Raw genomic sequence first — 18,847 nt, forward strand, 5'->3', positions numbered from 1 at the left:
ACACAAGTGAACAGCAGAGAACCTGCACAAGCGACGCTGACACAAAACCCCACATATATTAAGTAAAATAGAAACATCGCCACCTGACCCCAACCCCACCCATCTTCCACCCCTCTTCCCCTTTGGAGGGGGGCCTACAGCAGCAGCCAGGAATCTCTGGTCCTGGGAGACAAATGCAGGCCCAAAGGCCTCTCTTTTCTGATCATCAATGCTCTCCCCAGGCTACAGTCCTCATGGGTCTTTCTTTGCACCCCAAAGAAAATGTGCTTGAACTGTGATAATGCTCTTTGCTTGTCTGGATGGAGGATAGAGAGGGACAGGGGTGCCAACTTGAATAAAATATTGAGGAGGCCCAGATAAATCCTGCCCTGAATAATCAACCACAAGACAAGGTGCATGCATGTGGGATGTGAAACACAAGAGCAGTCAAGTACAGCATTCCTAGAGTGAACATGTTTACACATGGGGAGGAATGTTTGTCCAGCCAGCAGGTAAACTTCCTGTTTCCTTCTGGGCTGGGACAGACTTCCTCTGCATGTGACTAGAGATGGGTGTGGCCTCACCTGTGCAGGTAATGACAAAAGGACAGGGCAGGACATCCATCTCTCTCTCTATGGCTCTTTCATCAAAGAAGGAACATCTGCTTAGCCAAAGATGTTCTCTTGGCCTCCAGCCAAGAGAGGACAAAGGGACTGTCTCCTTATGAGATAGTTTCCAGGTGTATGTTACTTTTCTAAGCTAAGTCTGCCTTCTGGGATCCGATTGTGAACAGAATGTGAGTAAACTCTTCTATACTTTTATAGAAGACTGTGTTGTGTCTTATCTTTTATGAGGGAATGAGGGGGAAATACCAGAACAGTTCGGAGCTACCAGCATGAGTCTGACCAAACTGCGGGAGGCAGTGGAAGACAGGAGTGCCTGGTGTGCTCTGGTCCATGGGGTCACAAAGGGTCGGACACGACTAAACGACTAAACAACAACTGGAGACCACAGGAAGGGAGAGGGCTTGTGTGGTCAGATCTTGCTTGAGGCATCTGAGTAACCACTGTGAGAACTGGATGCTGGACCAGATAGGACTTGGTTATGATCCAGTAGGCTCTTCTTGTGTTCTTATGTCAGCCTCTCCTCCCTCAACCCACCTGGCTGTCTGTACTGCTGAGTGCTCATTTGGCCTTCTTTCACACCTCCTTTCCTGCTATTCCCCACACTACACACCTCAACCCCCTGGCATGGCTACACAGGAGCTCTCCATGGTCCTGCCTCCATAACCTTACTGGTCCTTTTCAATCTCCATGTGCTTCAAGGTCAATGCTGAGACAGCTGTTCCGACAGAAGCTTAGGACCAATTCAAGGCCAACCCTACCATTAGGCAGAGGGAAGAAGCTGCTTCAGGTGGCAGACTCAGGAGTGGCAGTGCCGTGAGGTGTTGGAGGACAGAACTGCGTGTGCCAGTGCCCCTTCAGCTAGTCTGCTCCATTGCCAATGTTGGAGTAAGATTCAAATGCCCACCCAGTCAGCTTCTGAAGATAGCATTGTGGGTAGCCCCACATATAGCACATTGCAGCAATCCAGCTGGGAGGTTACGAGAGCATGAAACACCAGACTGTTTCTGTCCAGAAGCAGCCACAGCAGATGAACTAGAGATAGCTGGTCAAAAGCATCCCATGAGCCTCTAGCAGCAATGCTGGATCTACAGGCACCCCAAGTAGTGAGCCTATTCTCTGATGGGAAGTGCAACCCGATCCAGAATAGGTTGAAGACCATCTCTCTGGGATCAACAAGCAACAACCCACATCGTCTCCACCTGGTTTGGCTTCATCATTGGTTTATTGGCCCTCATCTGAATTGGCCCATTACTGAACCAAGACACCAGTTCAGACTTCCACAGCCTCACCTGCTGCAGAAGGCAAAGAAGGAAAGAGTCTGATGGTGATAAACTTCAAATCCCCAGATGACTGGATAAGTCCCACTTGATCTAACATCCTGTTTCCCTCAGCAACCAAATGTGTGCCTCTGAGAAGCTCACGAGTGGGATATGAAGTCCACACTCCACCTTTGTTGGTCTCTATGAGCCTGAGATATACTGCTCTTGCACATGGAGGTTCTGTTCATAGCTGTCAATGTTTTCCTTTTTTTAAAGGGAAATTCCCTTATTCTGAATAGGATTCCTCGCAAAAAAAGGGGAAAAGTTGACAGCTATGGTGCCTAATAACCAAGTTTGTCTAATACTTTAAAACTTCACTTAAGCCAGTAGCCAACACCACAACTCCTAACAGTGAATTCTGTGATGTGAGTTACTTATGTGACTGGTGAATAAGCACTTCCTTGCGGCAGCCCCAAATCTCAAAACAATTTAATATAATTGGGTGGTCCCGAGTTTCTAGTGGTCATTTATCCCACCCTTCTTGCAAGGAGATCAGGGCAATATGCATTGTTTTCCTTTCCTACCTACCTACCTTCCTCCCCCTTATCCTCAGAACAACCCTCTGAGGTAGGTCTGGCTGAGACAGAGCTCTTGATTGGCTCACCCAGTCAGCAGCCTGGCTGATGGAAGATTTGAACACAGAACTCCACGTTTGTCCTCTGACACTCCATCCAGTATACGATACTTTATCTCTGGTACGTGGTGATATAGATCTATGTCCCCACCAAAAAATCTGGTTTCTTGCCGTTCATTGATTTCAATAAGAGGGAGTCAGCTTGATCTGCAGCTTTGCTTAAAAGGCAAGACTCACTTAAGCGTGTCTATTACCGACCTGTTGCTCCTGTTAATCGCCTGCTTAATCCTCCCGTTGAAAGTCACGTAGGGTTTGCCAGTGCTAAACTTTGACTGAATCACTCACCTGTAGAAATGAAACGATTAGCCTCTCGAGGCAGCCAGAGAAAAAAATGTGTCTTTTTCTGCCCACTTCTGAGACTAAACGCAAAGGGTAGAAATATTCTCAGCAATACACTGGTGCTTAGGGATTTGGGGTGCCAACGGTCTCCAAAGCAGTTGCGTCTAAAATCTGGGCGGATGTAATTACTATGGAGAAGTTCCCACATCGCTCTCCTCCAATAATATTTATTTTCCTGACTTTTCTCACAGTCACAACAACCCTCTGAGGGAGCTTAGGCTACGGGAGAGTGACTGTGCTAATGTTATCCAGTGAACTGGGTGAGTGGGGATTTGTACCTTGTTAACTACACACCAAGTGTATTCATTGGGTGCGAGTAACAAATCTCGCATCATTAAACGTACCAGGAAAATAAAGGCAGGAATTATTTGGTGTGTGTGTGTGTGTGTGCGCGCGCGCGCGTAAACGGACATGAACATACCTTTCTCTTAACAAAATTAAAAGACAATGGGTTTTGTGCATTTAATAAGATAAATGCTGATAGCATATTATGGTGTCCTTAATCCTAATGCAGGGAGGGAATCGCATTTATAGGGAAAGGTGAGTGGTTTTTGAAATCCTTCCAGCATTCCCTGAGTGCAGACTAAATTAAAACAGCAGTAGTATTTTACAGCCCAACCGTAACCATGTCTACTCTGAAGTCCTACTGAATTCAACGAGGCTTACTCCCAAGTAACCGGGGTTAGGAATCTATGTTTTAATGCTGTAAATCGCTTTGAGGTTTGTTTTGTTTTTTTAACAAGTAGCATTTAGGCACATTCCCCCAGAAAGTTCTCTAGTTCCCTTCCCCGCCCTCAATGAGGCTTGCGCAAGAGAACTTCCACGAGGCTTGTCCCTTTGCTGTCTTGCAGGGAATATACCAAGACCTCCGATGGAAGAAAAGGGAAAGTGAAGCGTCGGATGCAGGAATCATCTGAGAACTTCATAACTGTTCTCCCCCACCCCGAAAGTCACCGCCCCTTTTAAGGATGCGTGCGTAAAGCAGAACTGTTTGTTGCCAAGGATCCTGGCGAGGTCCTGGCCTTCACCCATCACCCCTGCTCAAAAATCACCCTCCATCTGTGCTGCAGCAGGCCCGCTTGGCCAACCCAATGCCTTCCAGATGTTTTAGACTACACCTCTCTCGTCAACGTCCGGGAAGGGACGCGCCAATGGCAGCCCCGCCAGCCAGCTTGCGGGTCGCCTGTATAGAGACTTAGCTGCTTGGGGAATTCTAGTCTCCTCCGGCTTTCATCCCTTTTGCTGCTGCAGAACTCGAATCTAGATTCCAGAATCTCTTCTTCCCATCCCCTCTCCCTCTTTCGTCATCTCCGTCTAACGCCAGAGATTCCAGCCTGCCCCTGTTGAGATGGAGGTCTCTGCTGGTGGAGGGAGCCCGTCCTTTCCTCCCCATCTTTCTTTCCACCGGGAAAGCCTCGCTAGCCTTGCAGGGGGAGGTCTGAAGGAAAGCTCTGGGACAAAGCATCTGCTTTCCATGCAGAAGATCTCAGGTTCAACCCCCCAAAATCTCCAAATGTGAGGACTGTCTACACCCCTGCAGAGCTATTACTAGCCCATTAGACAATTCTGGACTAGGGGGACCAATGGTCTGACTCGGTATAACATGCCCAACCAACATCATTGCAGCATATAGTACACTCATACAGTTGTGGGTCCTATTGTTGGTTGTACGTGCCATATAGGGACCCACATTGCACACTGTACTGACTCGGTATACGGCAGCTTCCTGTGGTCCTGGAGAGAGAGACGGTATCATGCTCAACAGATGAAGCTTCTCCCAGCATATCTGACCATCAGAAGAGCCTGTTGGATCAGGCCAATGCCGGATTTACGCATAAACTAAGCAAGCTATAGTTTAGGGCCCAACTCTCTTGCCCCCCCCCCATTTCACTATTAATATACTTCTTCTTAATTGTATTTCAGTTCAACAATTACTTTGATAAAATACATATTTTGTTATGTGCAAATGGCTCTAGATACCTATGAGGTCCATAAATGACCTTATAGCATCTGTTCAACACAAAACACAGGGACAATTTGTTGTTGACAAAGGACAGCTGGACATATAAAGGGCCCCATTACCTTCAGTAGCTTAGGGCCTCATCAAACCTAAATCCGGCCCTGGATCAGGCCAATAATGGTCCACCATCCAGCTCTCAAAGTGGCAAACCCTCAGGCAAGACCGGAGCACCAGAGCACTTCTCGGTTCCTGTGGTTTCCAGCAACTGGCGTTCAGAAGCATTCTTGCCTCCAAAGGTGGAGACAGAGAGCATAGCCCTTGTGGCTAGTGGCCATTCATAGCCTTCTCCCACATGGATTTGACTTGCTTTGCTAAAGCGGCTAATTCCCGCCTGTCAGCAGGTTGCCAAGGTGCCCAGAAGAAATAGTGACTGTTCAAGTCGACCTGCCCAGGGCTGTCTCACAGAGAGGACTCCAGCGTCTTAGATTCCTCTTACGTGGAAGTTCCGCAAGGCGTGGAACTGATAAAGGAAGCGCCTCGCCCAAGAGGACTTCAGAGGCTCAGAATCTCTGTAAACTGCAATCCTATGCATGCTAACCCAGGAGAAAGCCCCATTGATTCAAAGGGATTTACTCCTGAGTAGTAACACAATGGCGTTGTGTGTGTGTTAGGACTGGAGCCTCAGTTAAGCGCCATCCTTCCTTGGGAATAATTCCTACTGAACGCGGTGGGACTTACTCCCGAGGAAACATGCCTAGGTTTGATCCATAGCTTTCCGTTCAGCTCCATGCCTGTTTTCAAAGAGTCGGAGTCCTCGTATAAGGCGTAATAAGGCGAGTGCTGAGCGGCTGGTCAACTTTATTTCGGACAAAGACGTTTTGCAAAGTTTTGCGAAGACGCCTTGGAGGAAGCGGGGAGATGCCCTTGGCCCGGAAGGAGCCGCAGAGGCCTTGAAGAGGACCACCAGTTCTTTAGACGTCCTGGGGGTCCTCCATGCTTTGACAGAGAAAAGCTAAATATTGCAAACTGTAAGTATTGTAATGAAAGGGTGGGAGTGAATATAAAGTATGCAAATAAACCCCGAAGGTAGTGTCGATTCGCATTGGAATCCCAAGGGTCCCTAAAAAGATAAGAGAGCTAATTTTAGAAAGAGAAGTGGATAAAGTGTTCAGGGGACCTTAACCAGTGCAAAGAAGGGAAACATCAGCAAGTGAACTGAAACCCAACTTTAAAATGCTGTGTATTCAAAATGGGAGTGATTAGTTATAATCATTTAGTGAATTTAAGGGAGGGGGTTATGTAGTATTAATTGTAGTATTAAATGTGCTGCTCCATCTGGTTCCATTGTTGCCACGAGCTTCAGCAAGACTTGCAGAGAGAGCCAGTGCGTGTCTGCTCAGAAGTAAATCCCAGTGGATGCAATGGTACAGACGTCTCACGTTAACCTAAACACATTTGCGTGAAAGCGAGTTCCATCATTGGGACGTAGGAAGCTGCTTTATACCGAGTCAGTCCATTGGCCCTCCTGGATTAGTATTGTCTACACGGGCTGGCAGTGGCTCTCCGGGGTTTCCGACAGGAGAAACTCCCAGTCCTGCCCGGGGAGGCCGGGGATTGAACCTGGGACGTTTTGCGCGCATAGGCGGATGATCTAGCACCGACCTTCCCCGTGGATTTGAATGGAAATCAATTTCAAGTCATTGGCCCCGGTTTAGAGAAAGTTAATTACCCATAAGGTTCCAGTCCTGGGCACATTTGCAGTACTTGGAAATAAACCCTTTTGAATACAATATGGGACTCAGGTGCATAGGATGGGTCAGTGCGTCTGGCTGTTTACCAGAAGGTTGGTGGTTGGAGCCCACCGCGGGACAGCTGTGGGCACGATTCTTGGACTGCAGGGGGTTGGACTAGATGACCCTCGGGTCCCCTTCCAACTCTACAATTCTATGAATTCAGCAGTCATAACTTTCAGTGGGCCCAGCTTTCTCAGGGCCGGAGTTCAAGGACTCCAGGGCCAGAATCTGCAAGGGGACACGCAATGTTTGCATGCTTTATAACATGGCGAGGGTTGCAGAAGCAATGGACGCGTTGCAGAAGCGACCCTACAGTGGGAAAGCAATAGACGGCGCAGGTCAGGTGAGTAGTACAGCACATGCTGTGGGCGCCGGAGGCTCACAGTTCCACAGCTGGCACCTCCAGTTAAAAAGGATAACTGGGAAAAGACCCAGGCTGCTCCAGATATCTGCTGACAGTCAGAACAGAGACCCGAGATAGAGCTTTTGGTGTGAAGGGGCTTCATAAGTCAAGAGGCCCCATGAGAACATGCTTCGAGGACCACACAGAGAAGAAACATGTGCGCGCCTCAATTCATGACAGCTCCCGCCGAATGCATTTGAGTCCCGTCCTCGTAGTACACGAACCCTTCTTTCCCAGGAGTAAATCTATCGTATAGAGAGATATTTGTCCCAGCTCAGCTGTGTGGGTGATGATAGCAGATAGTATAAACTCTCTGTGTGTTGTTCAAACAGAATATATTTGCTCGTGTTAAACAGCATTGCTTTCTATATTTTCTCAGTTAATGCAAATCAAGAGCAAAGCCTCTGATCCTTGCTTCGCTTCCCGCTCCCTTGGAAATCGCAATAACGCTGCAATCCCGTAAGTTCGAGGGTGAGCCGCCTCCTCGAACTTACTTGGGAGCAAGCGGATTTGAGAATGAGGCTGTGCAGCGCGAAAGGCAAATTCCACCGAGAAAGTCTCCTGCGCAAATGTTTACAGGGAGTTTTAAGAGAGAAGGGCATTAAAAAAAATTAAAGAATTTTCACTGAACGCCCATGGAGAAATGAATGGTTGCAATAGGCCATTTCTACCAGGAAGGAGTCCTCAGGGAAGTCCACAGAAATGAATCCGGAGTTTCCCAAGAGCAGGGCAGGGCAGAGCTCTTGGATGACTCCTATTCATTTACATGGAAGGGATCCTGGCCAAAGTCAGCCTCCTCTTAGATCCCCTCATTCCAACGGAGCGGTTTACGCACCTCCAGTGACCTCATTCATTTCTCTCCCATTGTCCTCAATGGGGTTCCTCTTTGCCTGGGATCGCGCCCTCTCCCCCCTCCTTTTCCTTTGGCGCGCTGATTTTTACGCACACCCTACAAGCAGGGCTCCGCAGGACCAAGAGCTTTTGAGGTGTGGGGCTCTGAGCGAAGGAACCATAGCTCGGAGGCGAGCGGGCTGAAGAGAGAGGGGGCAGACCTCTCCAAAATGTGCTCGGAGTGAGTAAGCGGGTGGGGGAGAAGAAAGCAGGCGAGGCTGGCGGCGAGAGGAGCAGCCGCTGGCGGAGCCCAGGAAAGAGTTAAAAGGGAAGGGAGGTGGGGCTGTCACGCGTCATTGGGCAGATTATGTGCAGCAAACAAAAACGGTGTGTCTGGGTGCCAGTCAGTCACTGCATCGGGTCCATCTGCACAAGTCTCTCTGCCTGCCTGCCTGCCTCCCTCTCCCTTCCTCCTCCTTCTCCTCCGAGCTTTTTTTTTTTTTTTTTTTTGCACCAAGCCCACCAGAGACACGGAGCGCTCCCAGCATCTTCTCCCCCACTGCCATGGAAAATATACACTGATACAATAGATCTGGGTGCTTCTCCCTTTCCCCCCCCCTCACCCCACTTCTCCAAAAAAAAAAAAAAGAACAAGAACAAGAAGATCTCTCAACTCGTCATTTTTCCCCCTCTTTTTTTGCCACTTTCTGCTGGGGATTATCAATTTTTGGTTTTGTTTTTCCGCTTTTGCTTTTCAATCCCCTTCTCCCTTCTGTCTTTAGGATTATAATCCTGACCTTATTCCTGGTAAGTAAAGATGCATGCGTCCTATCACAGCGTGGGGGGAAAAATGTTTGGGGGTTATTTCTTCCCTCTCTTTCCCGACCGTCCGCGCCCCCCCCCCCACAAAAAAACCCACCCCTTCTCTCTCTTCTCCTTTCGGTTTGATTTCCTGGCACCAAAAGGGGGGGAAAGGTGGTGGATGAAAGGAAGATGCCACGCCAGGCGGATCAATACAAAGGGTAGAGTTATAGGATGTGTTTGGATTATTATTTTGGTGACAAGGCAGGCGGGCAATGACTAGAAGCCGCGGTTGCGTGTGTCCTTTTTTTGTTTTGTTTTAGCAAACATCCCTTCCCTTCCTTTCCCACCCACCCCAAAAAGAAAGAAAGATCGGAGCGCAGAGAGAGGCAGAAACAGAGGGGATGAATTTGGTGGCTGCAGATACGGTCCTTTTTGAGGTTGTGAGTTCGTAAGAGATTTCAGAGAGACAGAATGGGTTGATTCCTCTTTCTTTCTTTCTTTCTTTCTTTCTTTCTTTCTTTCTTTCTTTCTTTCTTTCTTTCTTTCTTTCTTTCTTTCTTTCTTTCTTTCTTTCTTTCTTTCTGTCTTTTCCTTGAGTTGCGTCCACCGGCTTCTTTTCCCCTCCAGGATGGCTCTCTCGTATTGTTAGACCGAATTGCATTTTAATGACCGTGTCCCCGCTGCTGCGCCTTGTAACGCGACGACCTCCAGCACAATTATTTAAAAAGGGATCCTGTAGAAAAAGGAAAGCGTGTGTGTGTGTGTGTGTGTGTAGGATACATATAATTATTCACACACACATACTAGCGTGAGGGGGTGCAGATTATCTCAGCTAAATGAAAAGCCGGCGAAAATACACAAGTCTATTCCGCAGATGGATTTATTTCTTTTCTTCTCTCAGTGCTTGATTTTTGTTTTTAAACTGGGGCGGGGTGGGGGGGACGCCACCCACAAACGATGACCTTTCAGCCGGGTAATTAATAGATGAACTTGGCACCAGCCGAGAGAAACTTTCCCCCACACCCCCATCGCCTTCGGAAGACTGTAAATGTGGGATGGAGAAGCGGGTAGTAACAGTTACACTGGAGCCCAGAAAGGATGGATTATTATTATTATTATTATTATTATTATTTATTATTAAAAATCCAGTTGATTTGCCTGTTTGATCATATATAACGTGAGGTCAACAAGCAAGCCACCATACTGATATTGTTATGCAACCACCAATTTTCGGTAAATTATGGGGAACCTGCTGTTTCCTGCTTTCTCCGCCAAATCCGAGCCAGTTTGCAAAGCAGTCGGGAGAACAGTGCTTTGTTACACTGATAATGAAGGGAAGAGTCAAAGACTTGATCCCTGTAAAATAAAAAAAGTAAATTAAAGGTTTCGCGTGCTGTCCGAATTGTGGGGGGGGGGAGTTTTCTTTTAAGCCCACGGCCATCCCCGCTCGCCTTCCTAATAATGCACATATGCCCCCTGTGAATGGGGCGACCCCATTCTCCGCCTGGTGGCCACGATCCGGGGGAGGGGGTAGTCTCCTGCGCACGCCCCGCCGAAGTGAACGCCACCTCTCAGTCCTTGCCGCTGCGGGCCTGGCGCAGGAGACCTTCCGGTGTAGCGCTCCCTGGAACGGCTTCTTTAAAACGGATCTATTTCCTTCTATCCAAGCAGTCGTTTCCTTCTAACCAAGGGCAGATTTGGGGACAGCCCTACATTATTCATTTTCTATCCAATATTTTTTTCTTTAAAAAAGGCAAGAAACTTATTTTATTTTTAAGGTTAAATTGGAAGTGGTTGTTGTTGCTATTCGCATTGGCCACAAATGCGTCCCGGCTTACCAGTTCTTAAGCCCGGCTGGCGTCGGGCTTGGATGTGTCCCCGTGTACGACAAGGGAGCTGGGATTCGCCCGCCTCCCATAAATAAGCGTGCCGAGGTAAGAAATAATTACCTCTGCTCGCTGCTTTTAATTAAAGTCTCCGAGGGAAAGTGCGGGATTATGGTAATGAGCAGACATACGTTCCCTCTTGTAGACTCCGGCGAAAGGTTAGCTGACATCAAATCAGCGACACTGACAAGGCACTCCAAATCCATTTGCCACGCCGGCCCGTCACCAGCCTCGCGCGGGGCGGGGAAAGGGAGCCCGGACCTTTCCAGCAGCTGCCAGGGCGAAGGAGGCCCAAACGGACCTCTACGCTATTCTGGGACGGGAGCTTTCGAGGCGGGCGGAGGGGGGGACACAGGGACGAGGCCCTCCTGCTGCGAAGTTCCAAGAAATGCATGCTGAATCAAAAGGAAGGGAGCTGAGAAGCGCCCGGGGAGTTTTGCCGCTGACTTTCCGTGGCAAAAGGCCGGGTGCGGATTTTATCCACATAACACAGGGCTGAAAGGGCTGCGTTAGATAGCGAGCCTGCGCTTCTGTCTGTCTGTCCTTGCCTGTGCTTCATTCTGTCTCGATAAGACATCTCCATTCAGTCGCTAGGATCCCACGCGTTTTGGTTTTCCACTTTCCTTCTTTACATTTCAAAAGGCATTGCATCACCTAGCCGTTTCCTCCGCGCGAAATGATACACCGACCCTGTTTTGCTTCACCTTTCAGCCGACGCTTCTTTCGAACGACGGGAACGTTACTTTCAAGTGACTGAGTTTAGTTTAGGGCTTCAAATAAGTTATCTTTGGGATTATTGTTATTAATGCTGCTGCTGTTTTGACATTGTTTATCCGGTCAAAGTTCTGCGCTTTTAAGTCCTGTTGATTTGAGTGAGGGAAGCCCAGTTGCATCGCCCATTACTCGGAAAAAGTAAATCTTATTCTGTCCAGTGAGGCTTCCTTCCGAGTTAGCTTGCACAGGATCGCAGGCTTAAGCATACGATTAAATGAAATATGTGGGACTTCAGAGGACATATCTGGGTGAATTACGTGTTGTTGTCGTTGGTACGATGCAATTCAATACGAAGTTCCTAATTGCGCCTTCCTTCCGAACGAGAGTGTTATTATGTATGCGCGTCTAGATCTTTTGTCTCTTGGACATATTGGCTTAGGACACACTTCCTTCCAGATAGTACCATCCTTCGGGAACGTCTCTCAGAGCCACCGAGGGCGCCCCTACCAGTTGACTGAGTATCCTTCCTTCTTTCCTCCCTCCCTTCCTATCCCCCCGTTTCCAGTGATGGAGGACACCGGGATGCACAGAGGGATATGGGATGGAGACGCCAAAGCGGTCCAGCAGTGTCTGACGGACATTTTCACCAGCGTTTACACCACTTGTGACATCCCGGAAAACGCCATCTTCGGCCCTTGCGTCCTCAGCCATACCTCGCTCTACGACAGCATCGCTTTCGTCGCGCTCAAGTCCACCGACAAGAGGACCGTGCCCTATATATTCAGGGTAAGGGGGTGGTGAGGGAAGAATTGCTCTCTTGCTGAGGCGAAAAGCACCGAGATCCACCAGCCCGCTAACCTTGGCTTTAAGGCAGCAGCTAGTCCTTCGGTCCTGAACATTATCTCCAAGTCAGGGGAATTAATAGGATCGCGAATCAGCATCCCTTTATAATCCTAAAGCACATTAATTCGGAAGTAAATCAAATTGCATCTAAGAGAGGTGGGGGTTTATTCTGAACATCCCAATCCTACATTTCTTATGTGGAAGTTTAATGGAAACGAACGAGTTACTTCTGAGCTACTGTGTTTAAGGACACCGGGGTCAAGGTGGCTTAAAACTGATGCGAAGCCAAACCGATAGGCTTTGCTTCGAATAAAATCTTTAGGATCCAGGCTGCCAATCAACTTAATCCAAGGATTGCGTCTTCATTGGGCTGTGGATCGAGAACTGTATGCTTTTCCCCCCGCTTAGGGACACAGAAGCGATTAAAAAAATATATTAAAATCATTTTAGCAAATGCCCGGGTGTGAATTTGAAATATTGTAGGGAATGGAGGATTCGCAGTGAACATTTCACCTGTTTAAACAGGACGTTTCCTTCCAACATTAAACACCTTTCAGCTCTTGCGAGGGGGGTGGGATCTGGAGAGTAAGGGAGGGAAAAGAGGGGGAAAGACAGGGTCGAATCCTGCTGGCGTTTGCTCCGTGCGCCACCTGCTATGGAATAGTTCAAAGGAAAGGATCCGTAGGATTATTAAATCCCGGGGGACTTCGGTCTCCCTGTCAGCTGCTCTTTCATGCGCGCACACAATTCATCGGGAAAATTAGGTGAAGACCAGTCGCATCCAGCCTCTAAATTAATCCAAAGTGCCTGGATTTCATTCAAACCTATTTTAGGCTGCGACCTTAGGCGGGGGGTTCCTTCTTAGTGCGCTTCATGCAGAAATAAATGGGGACCAGAAGTGCAAATGGTATTGACTTCGTGATTATAGAGAGTTCCCGTACGTTTCAGGGACGATTTCTGAGTGATCTGTTTAGGGTGTGCGTATGGGTGTAAACTGGACAAATGTCCGAGCTGTGCTTGATAATTGGGCTGAATACAGCGCGCGTTTCTCCTCATAATCGCTTTACCCTTAATGCCCAGACTTAAGCTCATTCAACAACTTTTGGTTTTTTTAAAAGAGTCTAGACTAGGAGGAACTGATTCGCATCCGCATCTGCACTGCTATGCCAATGATGATTTAGCAGGCGTTGAGGGGAGCCGCCCCGTTTTAAATCAATATACTTGTTAATGAGTCGAGATGGGTGAAAGCGATCCTTTTGAATACCTGTCTTTCAGGCTGCTTCACCGCAGCGCGTTTATGAGCGCAGAGAGGAATCATCAGGGCTTTGCTTTCGCCTGCGAAATGCAGTTAAATGCAGTATCATTTTCATCTTATTAGCTCGATTTATTCACCACCACCCCACGTCACCCGATCTCAGGGCACATCCGCCTCCTGAGCCCACGAAATAGGTCTAATAATGAGCCAAAGTTCTCAAATTGCCTAGACGTCACGTAGTTTACCTGAGCTTTTTATGTATAGGGACGTAGCCAGTGTGCTCAGGATTGCAGCTTAAGACTTAAACTCAGAGGGTCGTGCGCAGGTTTGGGCCGAAGCAGAACTCCCATTCCTGGAAAGACGGCTGGAGTGGACCTTTTGGGTTTTAAGTCCGTCACTTTGGAAGAGCTGGGGCGCTGTGTCCCGCCGATCCAAGCGCTTTCTTCATGGGGGAGGGACACCTCCACGTCTGGATTTGAGGAGGCTGGTGGCAGAGAGTGTCCTGTTTTAATCGCGTCGCCGTTCCTCCCTTCCAGGTAGACACCTCGGCAGCCAACGGCTCCTCGGAAGGCTTAATGTGGCTGCGGCTGGTCCAGTCTGCCAGAGACAAAGAGGAGCAAAACCTCGAAGCCTACATAAAAAATGGACAATTGTTTTACCGCTCCCTCCGACGGATTGCCAAAGACGAGGAATTATTGGTTTGGTACGGGAAGGAGCTGACCGAGTTACTGCTGCTGAGCACCGCCAGGACGCACAGCAAAATGAATGGTAGGTCAAGGCTTGTTCTTGTGGGGTCTGTCGGGGGACGAGGGAGGGGGGTTAATGGTTCTAGGTTTGCCTAGAAAAGAGGACAGGGAGAAACCCTAAAACCAGCCCCAAAATGGGGCCGAGCCAACTTAGCAGGGGCAAATTAAGGTTAGTTCCTTGCACTCTATCGCGTCCAACTTGACACCATTTGGAAACACCATATTAGCTGGAAGACTGTTAATACCCTTAAATTCCCCCAACATTAAAAAGGATAAAGGGAACTGGGGAGGGGGGGCAAGACCCCCAAAAAAGCTTCCCAAAACTTTGGGTGCTGAAAGGTTTTAGCAATATTATCCACAACACTCTGAAGAGAGAAAGGGAAACCTGATATTTATTTCCCTTCTGCTGTTCATTATAGTTACACTGGCCTCTCCTTCCCTGTCTCCTTGGAAATGCAGTTTGTAAGCTTCTCGGGGCAGGGCATTCCTATTGGTTGGACATTCCAAACACACTGTCTGAGACGAAGTCCCATTTAGCACAGTGGAACTGAGTAGACAATGGCTTCAATATTCTTTCATGTGCCACTGTGCCTTGATACTGCTGGATTAACAACAGTCAAGTTAGGGGAGAAAGTTGATCCTGGTGAAGGACTAGCCCCCTGCTTGTTGCTGGAAATCTTGCAAAGCTAGAGCAGGCAAGCCTTGATGTGTCCTGCTAGACAGTACATACCCCCTTCCCTAAGGAAGCCTACTCAGGATCCCTTAACACAGGTGGGTTGTGTTGGAAGCCCTGTGGCTTGAAGTATTCGATTTTGAGCATGTCCTGTATAAATATGAAAACATCTGTAGACCTCAGAAATTCCTGCAAAAAAATATAGGTCAAAAGGATGCAACTGAACCCATCTCTCTATTAAATAATAGTGATAATAGTCCAGGTCTATTCCTGTTTTTTGGGTGGAACTAATGCCCCAAATAGGAATGCTCACCATCTCACGAACTCATTCAATCTACATTCCTACTCAGATTCCTACTCACTTGTGTTACTCAGCTGACCTCTTGATGGATTGAGATAAGTAATAAACCAGGCTGTTGGAGTTTTGGCACTGTAGAACTTAAAAGAGGATCTATTAGTCGGCCAATGCTAGTCCTTGCAGTGTTCTTAAAAACGACTCCTGGAGACTGGTTGGCCTCCTAACCCTTAATTTAGTGTGACGCAGCAATTGGCTTGGCAATAGAAAATAGTGTCCAGACCCTGCAAGAGCTAGCCACAACCTTGCAGAGTGGGGCTTTGTGAGAGTAAAACAGGCTCTGAGCTCCTTGAAGTTCAAGGTAGCTTGCATTTTCACATATGGAAGTAGCTGTGTTACAGCCAATGATTATTTTTTTTAGTTGAACAATTGACCATGGGCATTTTGTAGACTTCAAGGTCTACAAAATCCTTCGCAAGAAATTATGGCAAATGTTGTAGTCTTAACTCAGAAGACCCTCTGAGTCTGTTCCCACAGATGCTAGGTTTTCTGTGGATGCAAAAAGTTTCCTGCAAGGAACTGCTATCTCTGAGAGGCTGCGATTCTAGGAGGATCCTAAAGGTGTGTGGATCCTAAACGGAGGTTTTAGATCAGTCGCTTGGTGGGGTCGCCCTTAGGTGAAAGTGAGCGTGGCGCGCTATCTGCCTGCAAGGGACTATTTGGCGAGTGGACTTGCTGGAGCAGATGACTAACGGATTCTTTTCCTGTACGTCTGTGTTGCTTCCTTCGTCGCTCCAGAGTCGCCCCCTTATACTTGCATCGAGTGCAGCCAGCGCTTCCAGTTCGAGTTCCCGTACGTGGCGCACCTGCGCTTCCGCTGCCCCAAGCGACTGCACGGCGCAGACAGCAGCCCGGCCGACGACTCCAGCACCAAGGATAGCAACCCCAAGGAGCAGGAGGGCGCCCTGGGGCCGGGAGCCACCAAGTTCCACGGCAAGCCCACCGGGGGCGCCACGCCTCAGCACCCGCCGCCCCAGCACCATCGCCACCACTACCACGGCGCTCAGGACAGCAACGGCAACGCGGGCGTGACCAAGCCTTCCACGGACTTCCACAACTTGGCGCGCGAGCTGGAGAACTCGCGGCACAACAGCAGCTCCCCCAGCAGCCGGGAGCAGCTGGAGGGCAGCCCGGACGCCAGCCAGAGCCACGGCAGCAGAGCCAAGAGGAAATACCCGGCCGGGGAGCAGCTGGCGGAGGAGAGAGGAGCAGCGGCGGCAGCGGCTAGGGGGCGCTTGGAGAGGCCGGTGCCTTCTTCGCCGAAGGAGGAGCTCGTGTGCACCCCGCAGCAGCAATACCGGCCGGCAGGGAGCTATTTCGGCCTGGAGGAGAGCAGCCGTCTGTTCGGCCCGCCCAGCCCGGAGACTGGAGAAGCCAAGCGGAGCGCCTTCGTGGAAGTGAAGAAGGCCTCCCGAGGGCTGGAAGCAGGCGACGAGGAGAAAGAGCGAGGCTCCCCGGGCAGCGCGCAAGCGGGCGGCACGGCGGACAAGGCGCCCGGGCACCTGCTGGGCGCGCGCTCCGGAGGCAGCGCCTTCTCCACAGTGCCCTCCTCGCAGCCTTCCAGCGTGGGCAGCCCCGAGGAGAGGAAGAGCGCGTTCTCGCAGCCCGCGAGATCCACTTTCTCCACTTCGTCGGCCTCTTCGTCGGCCCACGTTACGCAGCTGGTGCTGGGCCAGAAGCTGAGCGCGCTGGTGGAAGCCGGCTGCCACGCGGGCGCGGAAGGAGGTGCGCGCCTTTACGCGCCGGACCCGCTGGCGGTCAAGCTGCAGGGCGCGCCCGGGGAACTGAACGGCGGCGGCGGAGGAGCAGGAGGAGCAGCCGGGGCTGGAGGAGCAGGAGGAGTTGGGGGTACCGCGGGAGGGGGCGGGCTGCCCAAGCAAAGCCCCTTCCTCTACGCCACCACCTTTTGGCCCAAGAGCTCGGCGGCGGCCGTGGCGGCGGCAGCGGCAGCAGCGGGTCCCCTCCAGCTGCAGCTGCCCTCGGCCCTCACGCTACTGCCGCCGTCCTTCACTTCGCTGTGCCTGCCGGCGCAGAACTGGTGCGCCAAGTGCAACGCCTCCTTCCGCATGACCTCCGACTTGGTTTACCACATGCGCTCCCACCACAAAAAGGAGTACGCGCTCGAGCCGCTGGTCAAGAGGCGGCGCGAGGAGAAGCTGAAGTGCCCCATATGCAACGAGTCCTTCCGGGAGCGCCACCACCTCTCCAGGCACATGACTTCGCACAACTAAAGCGCAGCGCAACTTTCAGGGCCTCCTGCCCAACCCACTGCCACCCCTCCTCCTCCTCCTCCTCCTCCAAGGAATTCTGGGAATTGTAGGTTCTGGGAAATCTCTCTCTCTGGTGGAGAGTTTCCCGGCACCGGGACAAACGTTCAACTTCCCAGAATTCTTTTGGGTATGCTGCGAAGGCGAAACCGGTCTCGGGCTGGTCTGCATTTGTAGTGTCCAGGTTTCCAAAGAGAGGGGGAGCGCAATACGGCAAATCCATGTGCACACACACCTATAGGCCTGCATCCCTGGGGTGAGAGACACACTCACGGGCACTTAAAATGTAAAGTAGCATTGCAGCATCAGCAAGGAGAGGAGAGCAGGGTGATGGAGGCTGCGGATCAGGCATCCCAGAATAGTTCTGCATAGCCTCCTTGATTCCCACCAGAGCTTCACTGGAAGGCTTTAAAAAGCCCTTAAAATGGAAGTAATTGCAGAGTCTTTGATTTGTACATGATACCTCCAGAATATTCCACAAAGCAATTCATTCTGGCATCAACTTCTGATGAGTTAACTTTCACAACTTGCCTAACCCCAAGTCATGCCACTTTTTCTTATTTCTTTATTTTTTGGAGCAGTCACAAGATTTCAGACATTATTGTCATCATCATTACTGCTACTACTATTGCTGTTTTGAGTGACTGGATTGTAACCAGAGGCAATAACCCATTTTCACTGGAATAGCTGTGACTCCAAGTTAAGCTGTTGTGGGATGGGTCTTGAGAGCCCTAAAATAATCTAATTCATTTTGGAATGAGACCTTCAAACCTAGGGGGACTTAGGACTACATGTGTGCAATCCTATGGAAGTCCCACTGAACTCTGGGAGCCCTTCTTAAACATGGTGGAATGGTTTTAGAGCAGGGATGGAACACCTTGGGCCTGTGGCCTGAATGCAGCCCCTTGGGCCTCTCTCTGGCTCTCTCTCTGTGGCCTGAGGCCACACCCTTCTCTGCAAACCACACCCCTCACTGGCCCTGCTGTGAATGTTCCTTGAGAACTTTTGCCTGGCTGGGATATGCCATTGAATGGTGATAGTGCTTCTTGCCCACTTACATGGAGAGAGATGTGATGTAGCTTAGCATACAAAGGTGAGCTGCTGTCTCTGGTCCTACACAATTTTGCCTCTCCCCACACTGGCAATATGGCCTGCCAAAAGCTGGAAGCCTGCCATGCCAGGATGTGGACTTTAAGGAGGAAAAGGGTTCCCCAACCCTGAGTTGAGAGAGAGCCATGTTGCTGCTGTGTTCTTTGAAGGCATTCTTAGATAAGAACGGGCAGCACCATTAGCATCTCAATCCTCTCTTGGAGCTGACAGGAAATGGAAATATAATGGAAGATGTAAGCCAAGCTGGATGGGATGCGGGTGGCGCTGTGGTCCAAACCACAGAGCCTAGGGCTTGCCGATCAGAAGGTCG

At 49.8% G+C, this 18,847-nt stretch overlaps 1 protein-coding gene across 1 annotated transcript; it reads left to right on the forward strand.

Annotated features, from left to right (window-relative positions):
• Positions 1-8,304: 8,304 nt before the first annotated feature.
• PRDM8 (PR/SET domain 8) lies at positions 8,305-17,391 on the forward strand (the record flags this gene model as incomplete). The annotated part of the gene is made up of 4 exons (XM_081925004.1): positions 8,305-8,691; positions 11,854-12,074; positions 13,923-14,154; positions 15,899-17,391. The coding sequence occupies exons 2-4, from the start codon at positions 11,856-11,858 to the stop codon at positions 17,389-17,391; spliced, it is 1,944 nt and encodes a 647-aa protein (XP_081781130.1). The 5' UTR covers positions 8,305-8,691; positions 11,854-11,855.
• Positions 17,392-18,847: the final 1,456 nt, after the last annotated feature.

The sequence above is a fragment of the Podarcis melisellensis genome (assembly GCF_964234715.1).
Source record: "Podarcis melisellensis genome assembly, chromosome: 9".
Lineage (NCBI taxonomy): Eukaryota > Metazoa > Chordata > Lepidosauria > Squamata > Lacertidae > Podarcis > Podarcis melisellensis.